The sequence below is a fragment of the Calonectris borealis genome, chromosome 20, assembly GCF_964195595.1.
Source record: "Calonectris borealis chromosome 20, bCalBor7.hap1.2, whole genome shotgun sequence".
Classification (NCBI taxonomy): domain Eukaryota; kingdom Metazoa; phylum Chordata; class Aves; order Procellariiformes; family Procellariidae; genus Calonectris; species Calonectris borealis.
The window spans coordinates 14,752,653-14,765,228 of record NC_134331.1 but is presented as its reverse complement, the minus strand read 5'-3'; the positions used below and the strand labels follow the sequence as shown (position 1 = coordinate 14,765,228).

Below are 12,576 nucleotides of genomic sequence, written 5' to 3'. Positions count from 1 at the left end.
TGGATTATGGGGGGTTTATCCTGCTCGCTGTCCCTGTCTTCCAGCTCAGGGGGCTGAGTACCCTGAGGATAACTGCTCTGACTATTAAAGACTGAGGCAAAGAAGGCATTGAGCACCTCAGCCTTATCCTCGTCCTTGGTGTCAACGTTCCCCCCTCCGCATCCAACAGAGGATGGAGATTCTCCTTGGCTCTCCTTTTGTCATTAATATACTTGTAAAAGCATTTTTTGTTGTCTCTCATGACAGTGGCCAGGTTGAGTTCTAACTGGGCTTTTGCCTTTCTAATTTCCTCTCTGCACGACCTAACGAGATCCCTGTACTCTTCTTGAGTTGCCTGCCCCTTCTTCCAAAGGTGATAAATTCTCCTTTTTTTCCTGAAGAAGCAGGACTATACGTGAGAACAAGGAAATAAAGGACTATACATGAGAACAAGGAAATAAAGCATCTTAAAACCCACTCTTCTACTTCGTCCATGGCTTTTTAAAGCAGGACTTAAAACACACGGGGTACTTTACAAAACAACAGACAAGTGCCATTTCCCAAAGGACCTTAAGTTCTATTTTTAGAAATGATGCAACATCACAGAGAAGCGACCGCTGTGAGGAAGGGCATCACAAGACTGATGTTGCTCGATGGTCCTGTTTTATTTTGCTCTCGCTACTTCTTCACCCTCCCTCTTTGAAGATCTCTGTGCTGCAGGACAAGGATTTCCTTGGGAGGTGGGATGTAACTGGTCAAGGCCTGAGAGCAGCATGAAAGAACTGAATGCAGGAATGGTGTTAAGTGAGACATACATTAAGGCCAGCACCACAAATAGAACAAATGTGCTTAAAAGGAGACAGGAAAATACACTAGATTTTATGAGAACGTATGGGATTTTGTTACCACTGCAGAAGTTACAGGAGCTCAAAAAACCTGAAAACTGTTTCAGCTGTACCACCGTTGGTCTCGCCCCCAATTACACAGATCCCCAATCACAGAGCAGGTTTCTACAAACCTCACATTTATATGGCTTTTCTTCTAATATAGCAACAGAGGAAACTCACATTATACAGGAGATCAGTGGAGCTAACAGAAAACAGAGTGCTAAACCCCACAAAGATAAGTGGCTAGACAGCAGCAGTCAGAGCAAGCGGCAGGGGAGAAGCCACACTGGGAACTATAAAGGACCCAGTCCTGCAGGATCCAGGCCGCAGCAGTGGGGCAAAGGCAAAGCTTTTTGTCTCTGTGAGCTCCTCCTCTTCAGTGCACGGAATTGAAGGGCAATGAATGGGGAAGCATCACAGTGAGAACTCCAGAGAAATTCCATCTCGGGGAAGAAAATCCCATGTGTTGTTTCCTAAAATATTTCCATGCCTTGTTTCATTCTTGTACAGCAGTTTTCTAAGGAAGAAATATGACGTATTTAGATCTTGCAGAGCTCTTGGGCTTAATTCTCCACCGTCTTTTGAAGAGGGCAGGGAATATGGGCGTTCAACATACATTCCTTTTCACACTGAGATTTTAAGACATTAAGATTTTTAAGACATTAAGACAGCTACAAGCAGAGTAGGACAAGTGTGTGCTACTGTACATTAGCAAGCATAAGCCTACAAAAGCAACCCCACCCCTTCAAAACCGTGTGTTACTTTGCAATTAGTTCAATGCAAGAATAGAAAGCAGTTATTTGAAGGTATAAGCAAGTGAGTAGGGCTGAAGCTGCCTTCTCAGACTGGACTCTGAAGGTCTGCGTGGCTTATTCAGCCTTTGCTCTTCATTAATACTAGTTTAGCACCAGAAATAGAAAATATATTTTGCCGGGGGCACTGCCTGTTCTGTGCCTTCCCTGTTCACGACGCTGATCATTCCCTCTGTTCCCCAAGTCATGAAATAGCTTTCAAACCTCCTATTTTGCAACTTAGCAATTCTCCTCCTCATCAGGCCTTGATTTTTTTGCCTTTTTTTTTTTTTCCTTTTCTTTTACCCCTGACTGGAAAACAGTAACACAGTTTCTATTTGCCTTTGTGTTCCTTGCTGGACCCAAAGCCTGTACTCCAAAGCCTTTTTGGGCAACATGAAGTTCCATGCTGATACGGTGGTTCCCAATTCTGCTTAATTACATGGACTGGGCAGGCACAGAAGCCTTTTTGCAAGGTGTGCAGTAAGGTCTCCCTTCTAGATATGTGCAGACCTCCAGCCAATGTTCAAAGGAGGACTAAGAAATGTCAAGATTTCATACGAAAACTCACCTTTTCCAAGATGACTTCCCCAGGAACCAGCCACCTTCCTTATCAGTTCAAGAGCATCAGATGCAAAAAGCCACTTACACTTTTAGTGAATGAGCAAAATGGACTGTACATGCCAAGAGACGGCAGGAGAGGATCGAAGAGTTCCTGGACCAGCTTTTAGTGTCTCTTTACACAGGATGGATCCTGGAGCAGAAGAGGACACTGTACCACTCCTACATCCACCACCTCAGTAATCAACACTTCTCTCTCTGTGCTGATGAAGAGAAAATAACACCAGTGAGACCGATGGGTTGTCAGGCTTTGCAATATAGCTGGTAAAGGCTGATCACCTGCCTTTGGCTGCCTCTCCCTGCAGGCAGGGCTGTGGTTCCCTACAGAGTGGTCCACAGAGACAAGTGTTACATGTGGAAAAGGATAAAAGGAAAGCAAGAGAAACACGCACAGCACAGTGAAAGAACACAGGGACGCTCCAGGCACTCGAGTGTCCCTAGGAAAGTCTCAGGTGGCACGTTCTGCTATCATGGTTGATATTCAAATGAGCTGACATGGAGAGAACTCCTTAGCATCACTACATGGAAAGCAAATAGCAACTCCCACCCTTCTAAGAAGGATCTCACTTGGTAGGCAAGTCTCAGATTTCCACTAAGAGAGACAGCCAGCTCTATAGTAATTATGCATTTTAGTTCATTAGTAGCTTTTAATTACGATGCCCATACAAGCAGTGGGCTCTGTATTTTTCTCCAGCGCACCGGCTGATAACATGAGCCATTAGAAGTCTCCTTCTACCAGACACAACAAACTGATGCAGTTATAGAAGCAGCACCTTATGCTTGAAGAATGGTGACAGAAGACCTCTTACTGCTGGGTTTTCAGACATCCAGTTTTGATTTGTATCCGGAGTCATTTTGGTAACATGTTGAAGGATATTTTAGATCTAGATATCAGAACGAATATCCTCACAAGTCTGCAGCATAGAGCAGCACCATTTTGTAAGATAGTAGATGAATTTGACTTTGTACAACAGAGATTCAAACACATGCACATCCCCAATTCCCCCAAAATACAGGACTCTTACCCACAATAAAGGATGAGCTTTCTTAAAACTGATGAATCTTAAGTTTCTCAAGCAGGTTTCTGAAGATTAATTTTAAGTTCTTCTACCCTGCAACAAGCCATTCCTCCTGACTAACTGACCTGAATAGACACCACTTCCTTTTCTCAGCACGATCGATGTCACAACATGCTCTTACCAAAGATAACTGCTAGCTTTATTTTTATTGGAAACGATGGATGCAGTAGCCAATAAAGTAAAAAAAGGCAATTTAGCAGTGGAGTGTTGCAGCATTTGTCATACGAGGACAGCGAATGATTTAAGCCATCTTGAAAATTAATTCTTAGTGAGCTTCTTCGAAAAGCACCAGTCTGAGAGCGATCGGCTGCTTCTAGCTGCGAGTTCAGCAAGACAGCATTGTTAATATTTTCCTTAAAAAGTGCATCACTGAACAAGCTTGTTACTGTGAGGAATAGGCAAACAGTGAGGAGTATGCAGAGATGGGAAGGAGAGCAGAATGGAAGGAAAGGAGCAGTGTGGTTAATGTTTTCACACACCAAGTTATTAACAGATACTCAAGTTCAATTCCATCAGTACGTGAGCTCCCAGAGTTAGCAGAAAGTTGATTAGGCAGTCTCCAGCAGCCTCCGCAGGCAAACTCTGCCCAGACTCTCAAGGGTATTAACTCCCACCCTGACCCCTGCCAGGCAGAGAAGGGAAAAGATCTCATGACCCTGAGTAAGTGAATAAGGCAGACGTGCACAGCAGAGTTCTTCCTGACACCTGCCAGCACGGCTCCCTGACCTGCTGTGATTGATCTAATGCTTCATTACAAGACCTTCTCCAACCTGCGGGCAACCCACTGAAGTCATAATGCACATAATTTGCTTAGTCAGCTTTATCAAAGAGTTTGCCCAAGAGCTCCAGCCAACTCTACTCCAGAGAATGTCACCTTCAACAACCTGGAGGCTCATCTATCTGCAAGTGTTTGAAGTGTGTAAAGAAATAAGAGAAGCAGGTTATTGCAAGGCAATCAAGTCAATGAAGTCAACACAAAGACAATGTTGACTGACCAACTAGATCACCACACATCCGGAACCAGCACTGCATCCACGCAGCACTTAAACAGTCGAGGCAAGAAAATAAAGTAGATGGAAATGGGGCAGCCTCTTTTCTTCCCCTCTTCCCCACCCCGGGCCCCGCGAGCCGGGTACGAGGTTCGGAGGGGCGGCAAACGCCAGTCCCGGAGGCAGAGGCCTCGGGCAGCCCTCGGGCTGCTCGCCCCGCCGTGCTGCCTGAGGCACCTGCTGCCTCTCCGCTGCGGCGCTGGGCCCTGCCCGAGAGCCAGCGCTCAGAACCCCCCGGGCAGCACCAGCCCTCCGGGACAGCCACCGCCTAACAGGGCTCAGGAGGCCCGGCCCATTGCCCGCGGTCGGCCTCAGAGAAGCGCCCGAGGCAGCTACGGGCGAGAGTGGAGCGGGGCGGGGCCCACACTGCCCTGCCCCGTCCCGCCGCGACGCCCCGCTCCCGCTGCGGCGGGGCCTTTAGAGCCGGCGGCGCTTCCGGGGCGAGCAGCCGGCGCCTGCCCCAAACCGGCGGAGACGCGCCGGGCCCCTTCCCCCGGCCGGCGTCTTAGCTCGGGCCGGCAGCGCGGCGGGGAAGCGCTGGAGCGCGGCGGGGCGGCGCGGGCGGCGCAGGCAGCGGCGCGGGCAGCCGCGGCGGGGCCTCCCCGCGCGCCGGCAGGCGGGAGGCGGGAGGCGAGCGCGCCCGCCGCCATGGAGGAGCTGGACACCGAGCCACCGCTGATGGTGCGGGCAGGGGCGGGCCGGGCCGGGCCGGGGCGGCGGGGGCGGGGCGGGGGCCGCGGGCGCCTCTGACAGGCCGCCGTTCCCTCACAGGTGGTGCCGGGCGCGGACCCGTCCGCCAGGCAGCTGTGCTTCGCCTGGGGTCCCGCGGAGGTGCTGGTGTGCGAGACCCTCTTCGGCCGCAGAGGTGAGTCCCCGTCCCGGGGCGAGGGCGGGCCGGGCCGGGCGCTTCTGCCCGGGACCCTGACTGCGTATGTTGCAGGCACCGGGGAGGGAGGGTCGAGCTCCTCCCGCCTCTTCGTGGTCCGCAAGGACCAGGACATCTACATCCAGACCTTGCGGAAACTCTTCAACGAGTCGCACGGGATCTTCATCGGCCTCCAGCGGAGCGAGGAGGAGCTGGCGGGGAAGTCGAGGAAAGCACAGTGAGTGGACGGGGCGCGGGAGGGTGGGAAACACCCGCCGTCGCTGCTCCTTCTCCAGCCAGGCAAATGCCATTGACCTTATAAATCCAGACTGCCTTGAGCTGCTGTAATCTGCAGCAGTGCAGAAAAAATTGAGTTTTAGGGTAATTTTACAAAACAAGGCCCTGATCTTTCCAAGAACCGTGCTGACCAGCACCTTTGTGCATATAGCCAGCGTACATGCAACCACTGCGCACAGCCTCGCTGACTTCTACTGGATTCACCCAAGCACTGGGAGTGACTACCGCTGCAGAGAAACTTGCAAGGCTTTAGTGGACAATAGGCATCAGACTAAAACTCAAACAGCTCTCTCTAACTGAGGCCTTTTTGTGTTTGGCAGATTGGTTCAAGTGAGTAAAAACTACCGATCGGTGATAAGAGCCTGTATGGAAGACATGCACCAGGCAGCTAGTAAGTTTGTTTGTTCTCTTACTGCAATAAAATAAAATGCTATTTGTGATTATAAAAATAGCATTTCAATTGTAAGCTATTGCAACAACTGTAAAATAGCATGCATAGATTTCAGCAATTATCAAGACTCCATTTCCATCCGGGACATTTCCAAGTTGGTTTGTAAATCTCATTAGAGATTTTTTTTTTCCCACCGAGTTCTAACTGATTTTCTGGGGACTCACAGTCTTTTCATATCTCAGGTTGCAGTTTTATGGGAAACTGAATCCAAATTAACAGCTTGCTCCCCCCCAAAAGTGGGAGATTTTACTCTTCCCTTCCATCTTGCCCTGTAGCCATACCCAGATTTGCACAGGATTTATAAAAAAAAGTTATAAAGTTTTATATAAAAGTTAGCTTTGCCATGTGCTAACTCATTTAGGTCTGTGCATGATGAGTGATCAGGTATTGTCGTCTTTATTTATGAGCCCAGAAAGGGCTGTGAAACGTAAATATGTTGCTCTTTGACTTTCCTTATTCTTCCCTCAGTTTTAACCCGGGACCCTGCCCTGCACAGCCAGTATAGTACTCAGGTAATCTGCAGTCGTGTCATGTAGTCACAACTGAACATGAATCACTGACCAAATTCAACAATTCATTCAACACTGTGGCAGTAGGGCAGTTTAGATTTAACTCTGGCTTAGTATATTGGATGCAGTTCGTGACCAAGAATAAATGGGAATAAACAGTTAGCTCCTGTATTTCTAAAACAATAAAAAGATGCCCAACATCTTGATTCACTGCCATTTCTTAAACATATATTCAGTGTTATAGGTGTGATGTTTTCTTGTCATCTTAAAGTCAGCTGTGGGCCAGTACTTGCCTATCTGAAACTTCACCTCTCAAACACTCAAGTTCCAATCAACTGCATCTGAGCCTTGTAGCAAGCTCTAAATGTTCATCGTGAACTGTCAGACACTAGAAGAATGTTATGAGAAGAGCAGAGTGCTCACAGTAGTTTTGACCTATTAGCTGCAGTGATGTTGCTTCATTGGCCTTTCCTTCTTTCTTTGCTGTTTGTATTGTTAAATCTTAAGAGTGCAAAAAGGCTGAAAATAACACTTTCTGTACTATTTAGTATTGCCCACTGGTGACAGATTATCATTGCATTTCAATACACAAACAGCGTTAATATTTTCTAAGCTGAGTGTGTGTAGAGAAGTTGTGGCCTGTTTCTGTCTTTTCATTTGTATCTCTTGTCTGTAAAAACTGGGCTTAACTGATTGCTGTGGACAGCAGATGCCTCTGTGTGGTTAAAAAACCCCAACAGCGAGAGTAATTACTAACTATGAAACATGGCCCTGCTTTTTTTCAGGTTTCTATTCTCTCTGCAATGGAGCTGATCTGGAACTTGTGTGAGATTCTGTTTGTTGAAGCAGCTGCAGGTGGGCAGTGAACTGTCCTGCGTTTAAGACTGAAGGGCTTTTTGTTTGCATATTTATTTGTTTAAAATGTATATAGCGTCCATCGTGTCATATCTTGATATGTTTTAGAGATATGACAAGTGTCAATAAGCCTTTTAATACCTCTTCTGTCTCAGTAAATTGCCTTCTTTGTATTGAATTATGTCAAGCTATTAGATTTGCCTTCTAGTTTTTACCCTCATGTGTAGTACACTACAATTAAATTGTCTTTTTTACAGAAAGATAGTGAAGAAGAGGGATATCAAAAGTTGTTGCCAATTTATTTGATTTTTAAGCATAAACACATCTTTAAGCATCAAATATGTTGATGCCAACTAACATTTACACATTCTCTGATGCAACTCCTTTAACTTCAGGATGCCATTTTTGAAGTCAGTTTGTTTACACAAGCATTTTAAAGTAGTAAATAATTTTTTAAGGACAGATTATGCAAACAAATATGTAACTTGCACAGTCCCAGAATTCAGAAGAGAGATTCACAAATTATAGATTACTTAATCTGAAGAAAAGTTAATCGCCTAGTGCCAGATTTCCTCCTCATATTCAGTTAATAATAATGACATGATGCTAAATAAAACAGAAATATTCTATGTGTCTTTTGGCATTGCAAGATTTATGATCCGAATCACTCACCTTTTATTTCTTCAAGTAACTGGTTAGGATTTTCTGTTGGACTCTGCTGTCGTTCTGTCTAAAATTGGTACACGGAAATCTGTCAGCAGCCTGGTGCTCCCACAGCTTGGCTACTTAAGGAACTCTGTTCCTTTTTAATTTGAGCAGATAGAAATCCAATTAGTAAACCTCACCTAATGGTTGTCAAACCATTGAAGTTAGAAGCATGTAAAGTAACAGTTTGGGAACAAACAGTTGGGAACTAAAAGAATGATATCTTTTCTGCATAAAGCTGGTCCCCTTCTGCTTCGCCTGCTTGACTGGGTTCGGCTTCATGTCTGTGATGTGGACAACATGGTCCATGAAGTTCTGAGCAGTGAAAATCCATCGAAACATGAGCTCTTCTGGAATGTGGTGAGTATAGTCATGTATAAGATTGTTAAACAAAGAGAATTCACGCCTATGTGTTTTGCCTTCCTCCTCCCCACTCGACACTAGACTACATCTCAGAAACTGATACCTGGGACACTGCTGCTGTCTGCCTGTATAGGTTTTAAGATGAAGCCATTCTGATGATCATCCTACCCCTCATTCCCATCCTGATCCTTAAACTTTCATGATCCATAGAGGTCAAGACTTACACTGTGTATTTGAATTAGCAGGGCCTACAGTTTAAGCATTTTAACTCCACTTAACTTGCCTAAATCACAAGTTAAAATTCCTCTCTGATACTCTTCCTGGGTATTTTGTAGCCTCGCACAGTGTGGTGCTCACAGATAGGTGGTTTTTGCAGGTGGATGTCTTTGTGCTGCAAGGCCGAATGGATGAAGCACGGCACTTGCTCTCCAAGGAAGCCAGTGCCAATCCCACGTCGGTTAACATGTACAAAATCTTGGATGACTTGATGAAGAAGATGCCTGTGCCCAGTGTATGTACAAAGTGGACTTTTTTCACACAATTCCATTGGGAAAAGAGAGCTGCCTCTGATGTGGCTCCTGTAACGTCACAATTTGTTCGCCATTAAAACATCTCAGTCTTAATCCTTTACAGTAATTACAGTATTAGTAATAATATTTGTGTTCTTGAATTGCCCAAAAGATCCAACCATTCAGACAAAAGCCTGTTAGGTGACAAACCAACATAGTCAGAAAGATAATTTTTGCAGCAGGATACATTATCCAGTTGTCTGAAACAGTTCCCGTTGAGAACTATTCTCTTGTACAGAATATTCTCTGAAGACTTCACCAGCAGAGTTTCCCTCTGTTGCAGTGATCTTGTGGAGAGAAAATTGCAGCTGCATCACGGTGATCTCTCATAGGCGCTCCTTTGCCTTACTTGGATGAAGTAAGACACTTCAAATGCAACTGTAGGACAAGGAAAAATTTGATGGCAGCCCCGTGTTTAGCTTTTTATCATGAATGACTGTGAGTTCAGCCTAAGTGCCTGTTGTAATTTGACTTGGTGTTTCCTTTATTTTATGTATCTCACCTCTGTTCAGCTTGGCAACACCCAGACACTGACCGAGATCGAGCTGAAATGGCAGCACTGGCATGAAGAATGTCAGCGGTACCTACAGGATGGAACTTTTGCTTCCAATTCCCACATGGAGTCCATCTGCAAGGTGTGTTTTTGCTGGGAAGGAAGGAAACTGTGGACAAGCATTGGATCCTTCCTTGTGTATTTCAGGAGCACTGTGTTAATATGCTGGATGATCTGTTCATTAAATCAGGAGATTTCAGCCACTCTTCTGTACTGTGTCTTTGCAAGCCTGGGCAGATCGTTTTCTCTTCATGTCCAAGGCCATAAGGCTGATGAGGAAACTGGGCTCTTGGAAGGATCTTTGTCTTTTTTAATTTTGATTAAATTCTCAACTTTGTAAAATGGGAGTAATGCCTCTGAAGAGTTACGATGCAGCTCTGTACATTGCTGAATTTGCAGAATTACTCCTATGTTTTTCTCCTGTTAGATCCTGCTGGGAGATGAGGATGCCATACTAGAGAAAAAGGATCTCATGACTACTTGGTACCACTTTCTGGTTACCCGACTCCTGTATTCTCATCCAACTGTGAAGCCAATGGAACTGCGGTTTTATGCACAGGCATGAAATAGAATTATTTTTATGTTCTCCACTGTTTCATGCACACAAGGGTTACTGTACTTAAAGAAAAACTTTGGGAGGGTTGATATCTTACAGCAACTATGTAACTGTAAGACATTTCCTAGAATCTGTAAGTGGGCTAGGAGACTGATACAGTGGATAAATAATTGTTGAAGACCAACTCTCTTCAGTGTCTAATGTTACCAGTCTTATTCCTGCAAATTGTTTTCCCAGTTTCCTTATGCTAAAATAAGGAAAAATCTTTTTTGCTAATGTGTTCAGTCTCTATAACATATTCTTTCCCATAAAATAACCTAAATGAGGCTGCTACATCCAAACAAATGTCTTCCTTCTACCACATCACAACTTCTGCATTTATCATGTCTTGTAATCTTACCCCATAGTCTAGTATGGACCTGTTCCTGGGTGGAGAAAGCAGCCCTGAGCCTCTAGACACGATTTTAATGGCAGCCTTTGAATTTGAGATGCATCAAGTGATCAAGGAATGCAGGTTGAGTTTTAAGGTTTTTGATTCTCTTGTTCTACAGTATTGCTTCTGTGTGCATTCACTCCAATAGTATTTGGGGTAGAGGATATGGGTACAGCCCATCTGATCATCCTTTCAAAGAATTTAGCAAAAATATGTGAAGTGGGCAGCAATTAAAAGTATTCCATTAGGTCTGGGACATTGCAACCAGACATTATACTGTAATACAGCTTCTGTGTTGGTAAGAAATGCCTGTGGAAAACCTGATGCATTCCTTGGCAGTGGTAGGCTTAGTTTTTTCTTTCTTTTGCTTGCTTCAAATACAGCATTGCCCTGAGCAACTGGTGGTTTGTGGCTCATCTGACTGACCTCCTGGACCACTGTAAACTCCTGCAATCTCACAATCTCTAGTAAGTATTTATTTGCATTGATTATTCGGCACCCAGAAGCAAGGATGACTGAAACAGCATGTGGATTTTGGTTGAAAAGGAGCATTGGGCTTTTAGAGAAGATGGAGAATAAAGGTGCTGCATGTCCCTCTGAAGTGACAGGCAGCCCAGATGCTTTGAGAAGTAGAAGCAGTTGCTGCCCTGATGAATTCGATAGGCTATTCAACAGTGCCTCAGAACCATGTTAGGATTTTTTTAAAATATAATTTTATCTGAAATATGATCAAGGGCCCAGATGTTTGTCATTATTGGGAATGGTGAGAAACTCATCTAAAAAGAGTTTCCATACTCACGCTTTGAATAAATTCAAGTTTGAGCAATTGAATTTTGCTATCTGAATTTCCTTGAAGTTTCACTTTCTTAAAGCACTTCCTCTAAGTTATATTCACTAAGTGCTGTAAATATTTGGCGGGTGTCCCCAAGGAGAAAGCTGACCTCCATGCTTAGGCTTGAGGTGTGAAGCTTGTTAAGATAGCCTATGAAGAAACATGCTGCATAACTGAAAAGTACTTATGAAATAAAATAAGCAGGTTTTTCCAATGAGGTACAAATAATAATGCCTGTTTCTTTTCTCTCTTCCCCCCCTCCCCCCCCCCCCCCCCCAGTTTTGGTTCAAATATGCGTGAATTCCTTCTGCTAGAGTATGCCTCAGGACTTTTCTCCCATCACAGGTAGCAACTTTTTTTTTTACTCAAAGGATAGACTAACATTAAGGCAACCAAAGCAAATAACTACATGTTAATGAAGTGAAAAGGCAAAGCTTACAGAAGCCACTGTTAGGATTTCAGCAAAGGTGTCTCTAAGGATCAAACAACACTAGCATGTTTCCTTTCCTGAATTGAAGATGAAAGCTATCTGTTAGAACTCATCAAGCACATTGACCAGGACAGAATTGCTCCTGCCACTGTGGCTTTTTGGTACAGAGCAACTTGTACCAAAGCACTTGTGAGATGCAGGTATTCCAAAGTCGTGTAACAGGTAGCTGGTATCTAGTAGAAAGCAAAAGCCATTTTAGGTGTGAATACTAAGATAATCAGAGCAGACTCAGATTCTCCTTATGGTTTTATTGTTGTGCTTATTTGAGATTTATAGGATTGGAATGCTTGATGATTTTTTTTCCTCTCTCAGCCTGTGGCAGCTGGGGGTAGATTACTTTGATCACTGTCCAGAATACGGCAGGGTATATTTGGAGCTTCATATTGAACGGATACCCCTTAACACAGAACAGAAGGCCCTCAAAGTGCTGAGGATCTGCGAGCAGAGACAGATGCATGAACAAGGTTTTTGAAATCTCATTGTTTTGTAGTGACACAAGTGAAGATACTGAAACTAATTTTTTCCCTCTTCTCCAATGTTTTCTCCTAAGTTCGTAGCATCTGTAAAATCATGGCCATGAAAGCTCTGCGGAATAATCGCTTGGGCTCTGCCCTGTCGTGGAGCATCAGAGCTAAGGATGCCGCTTTTGCTACACTAATATCGGATCGGTGAGTCTGAGTCAGAAGCTCTCA

General features: G+C 44.7%; 1 protein-coding gene across 2 annotated transcripts in view; it reads left to right on the top strand.

The window, feature by feature from the left end:
- Positions 1–5,003: 5,003 nt before the first annotated feature.
- Positions 5,004–12,576, top strand: part of NUP85 (nucleoporin 85) — a 12,466-nt gene continuing 4,893 nt past the window's right edge. The window contains exons 1-15 of one of the 2 annotated variants that reach the window (XM_075170043.1): positions 5,004–5,087; positions 5,178–5,271; positions 5,347–5,509; positions 5,889–5,959; positions 6,488–6,531; positions 7,314–7,383; positions 8,327–8,448; positions 8,828–8,962; positions 9,533–9,655; positions 10,001–10,132; positions 10,537–10,643; positions 10,946–11,029; positions 11,674–11,739; positions 12,197–12,348; positions 12,435–12,552. In XM_075170043.1, coding sequence (XP_075026144.1) covers positions 5,055–5,087; positions 5,178–5,271; positions 5,347–5,509; positions 5,889–5,959; positions 6,488–6,531; positions 7,314–7,383; positions 8,327–8,448; positions 8,828–8,962; positions 9,533–9,655; positions 10,001–10,132; positions 10,537–10,643; positions 10,946–11,029; positions 11,674–11,739; positions 12,197–12,348; positions 12,435–12,552 — 1,514 coding nt within the window. In that variant the 5' untranslated portion in view covers positions 5,004–5,054. Of the gene's footprint in view, positions 5,088–5,177; positions 5,510–5,888; positions 5,960–6,487; positions 6,532–7,313; positions 7,384–8,326; positions 8,449–8,827; positions 8,963–9,532; positions 9,656–10,000; positions 10,133–10,536; positions 10,644–10,945; positions 11,030–11,673; positions 11,740–12,196; positions 12,349–12,434; positions 12,553–12,576 lie in introns of both variants that reach the window. The other variant, XM_075170042.1, reaches the window with a different exon arrangement.